The sequence below is a fragment of the Fulmarus glacialis genome, unplaced genomic scaffold (assembly GCF_000690835.1).
Source record: "Fulmarus glacialis isolate BGI_N327 unplaced genomic scaffold, ASM69083v1 scaffold46932, whole genome shotgun sequence".
In the NCBI taxonomy this organism is placed as follows: domain Eukaryota; kingdom Metazoa; phylum Chordata; class Aves; order Procellariiformes; family Procellariidae; genus Fulmarus; species Fulmarus glacialis.
In genome coordinates, this window is record NW_009199382.1 from 5,718 (window position 1) to 7,848 (window position 2,131).

The window sequence follows — 2,131 nt, forward strand, 5'->3', positions numbered from 1 at the left end:
CTACAGCTCCCACAGGGGAGTCAATGAGCAGGAAGAGCCAGCACCCACCATCGTAATAGGGGCTGAAGCCTTCCCTCTGCTCCTGGCTGTAGAAGCATTTGTCCCAGTAGTCAGCCAGCTCTGCCCGGGTTGCCTGAATCACAGATTTCATGTTCTGCAGCTTCAGCTCCTCCAGACGGTCCACTTCCAGCTGCAGCTGCCAACAAGATCAGAGCACAGACTCAGAGAAGGCAGCACAAGAAGAAGCGGAGCAGAACAGGATCTATCTTCTGCACAAGGCACTTTTTAAGATATGGCCGTCGCCAGCACCAACTCCCAGCTCCTCCACCCGCGAGAGCAGGATTTGGCCTGCTCACCTCGCACCTGACTGCTGGAAGCAGCTCCTCCAGTCCGGCTGAGCAAACAGGAGTTTGAAACCCAGAGCTGCTACTGCCCAACCTTCCCCCTCCCAGGGCACAGGGTGGTCCTTACAGCTTTCCTGGTTTTGGCTCTGGACCCAGTCATGTGCACCGCAGAAGACTCTCTCTCCTCCACAGGAACCTGCAGCCTTTCCCAAAGCGCAACGATTCTGGAGCGCAGCTCTGCACACACAGCTTCGTTCAGGGATCGCCGGGCTTCCAGCTACAGGAAGGAGAGCACAGGGTCAGCGCCAGCGCAGCCTGGCCCTGAAGCGCACAAGTAGGGCCATTTGCTCTACTGCACCTAGCAAAGCCACTCGCTCATCTTCCAAGATCTCCTTGCAAAAACTCCCAAAAGGTTGTTTAACACACAAGGCTTGTTGAAAACCGAGCAGTTGCTCTTTACATCGCGGTGCCAACTGCTGCCAGGACCCATCGACAGCCTCCATGGCAAGCAACGCTGCCTCAGTGTGCCAACGTACCTGCTGCAGCAGATTCTGGAGGGCAGCAATGTTGTCCGTGGACAAACAGAAGGCTTCCTCATCCTCGCACACTACATCCCGCTCAAAGCTTGTGTCTGGAGTCTGGTCCAGCTCCTCCATGAGGAGGATGATTTGCCGCTTGCTGCTGACAAACTCTTCTCGCCTTTGCTCCTGGAGGTGACCATCAGCATTAGAAACCAGCGAGCACCTTGTGCGCCACCATCGGCAAAATCCTCACGCCCCCTCTGCTTACCTTCTCGGCGGTCAGGGAGGCCAAGTGGCGTCTGTAACGATCCAGGTCCTCCAGGCTGGGCACGGCATTGCTGTCGATGCAGAAGGGGGTTGTGCAGAGGATGTCGCACAAGTCTCGATCTTGTTCTTGCAGGGTTCTCAGCTCCTGCTTCCTGTCCCTTTTCTGCTTTAACATCACTTCCACGCGGGTGCGCAAGTTCTTCTCCATCTGCAGAATGGTACTTTTTTCCTCTGCCTAGAAGAATCCAGAAATCAGCTCTCTTCTCCACAACTCTCGCAGACCTGATTCACATATTTAAGGCTTCTTAAATGAAGACCTAGGACGCAAGCCCTAGTTCCGAGCAAGGTGTTCCCCAGGAAGGTGCAAACGCAGCAGCAACACACAAAAAGAGGTATTTCAAGATACCTGGCCTCCTCGCTACCACCTCCCAGCACCCGACCTGCGAGGAGCCATGAAGTCTTTGGCTCTACCAAGCATCAGGAAAAATGGTTTTGAACAGGCGCTTGCCTTGCGAGCTCCAGCCTCACTGAGGCACCCGGGCAGAGGTCAGGCAGCAGAAGAACTGTTGCCAGTGGGATCCTAGGAGTGAAAAGCAATACCTTACCTCAACGTGGTCTAGCTGGAGCTCCCTGCAGAGGGTGTCAAGCTCCTTCCGACACAGGGCAATGCTCTTCAAGAGACGCTCCTTCAGGCTTTCCTCCTCTGCAACCATCAAGTCCAGGAGACTCTGCAGCACAGGTGTGGTTAGAGAGGCAGGCCGCAGGGATGGAGAGCGAGAAGGGAACGTGCAAGGACACGGGGCAGGCCAGTGGGACCGGACCACAGCTGGAGAACTGTCACTGGGGCCAAGCGAAGAAAGGGCCAAAGGAAGGGGCAGGCAGCGCGGGGTGCCCAGCAGGACCGGGCAGCGCAGGGCGAGGGCAGAGGCTCCCGATCCACGCAGGGAGCTCCGGCTGCTCCCGCTAGACCTGGCTGGCCCCGTACTCACAGCCAGGTGC

At 56.8% G+C, this 2,131-nt stretch overlaps 1 protein-coding gene across 1 annotated transcript in view; it reads right to left on the minus strand.

Annotated features, from left to right (window-relative positions):
* Window positions 1–1,860, minus strand: part of PRC1 (protein regulator of cytokinesis 1) — a gene marked incomplete at its 5' end in the record, with an annotated part of 5,943 nt that extends 4,083 nt beyond the window's left edge. Inside the window, 5 exons of the mRNA XM_009573229.1 lie at window positions 49–196; window positions 472–621; window positions 881–1,051; window positions 1,134–1,367; window positions 1,738–1,860. Of these exons, the coding sequence (XP_009571524.1) occupies window positions 49–196; window positions 472–621; window positions 881–1,051; window positions 1,134–1,367; window positions 1,738–1,860 (826 nt within the window). The remainder of the gene's footprint in view (window positions 1–48; window positions 197–471; window positions 622–880; window positions 1,052–1,133; window positions 1,368–1,737) is intronic.
* Between the last annotated feature and the right edge of the window lie 271 nt (window positions 1,861–2,131).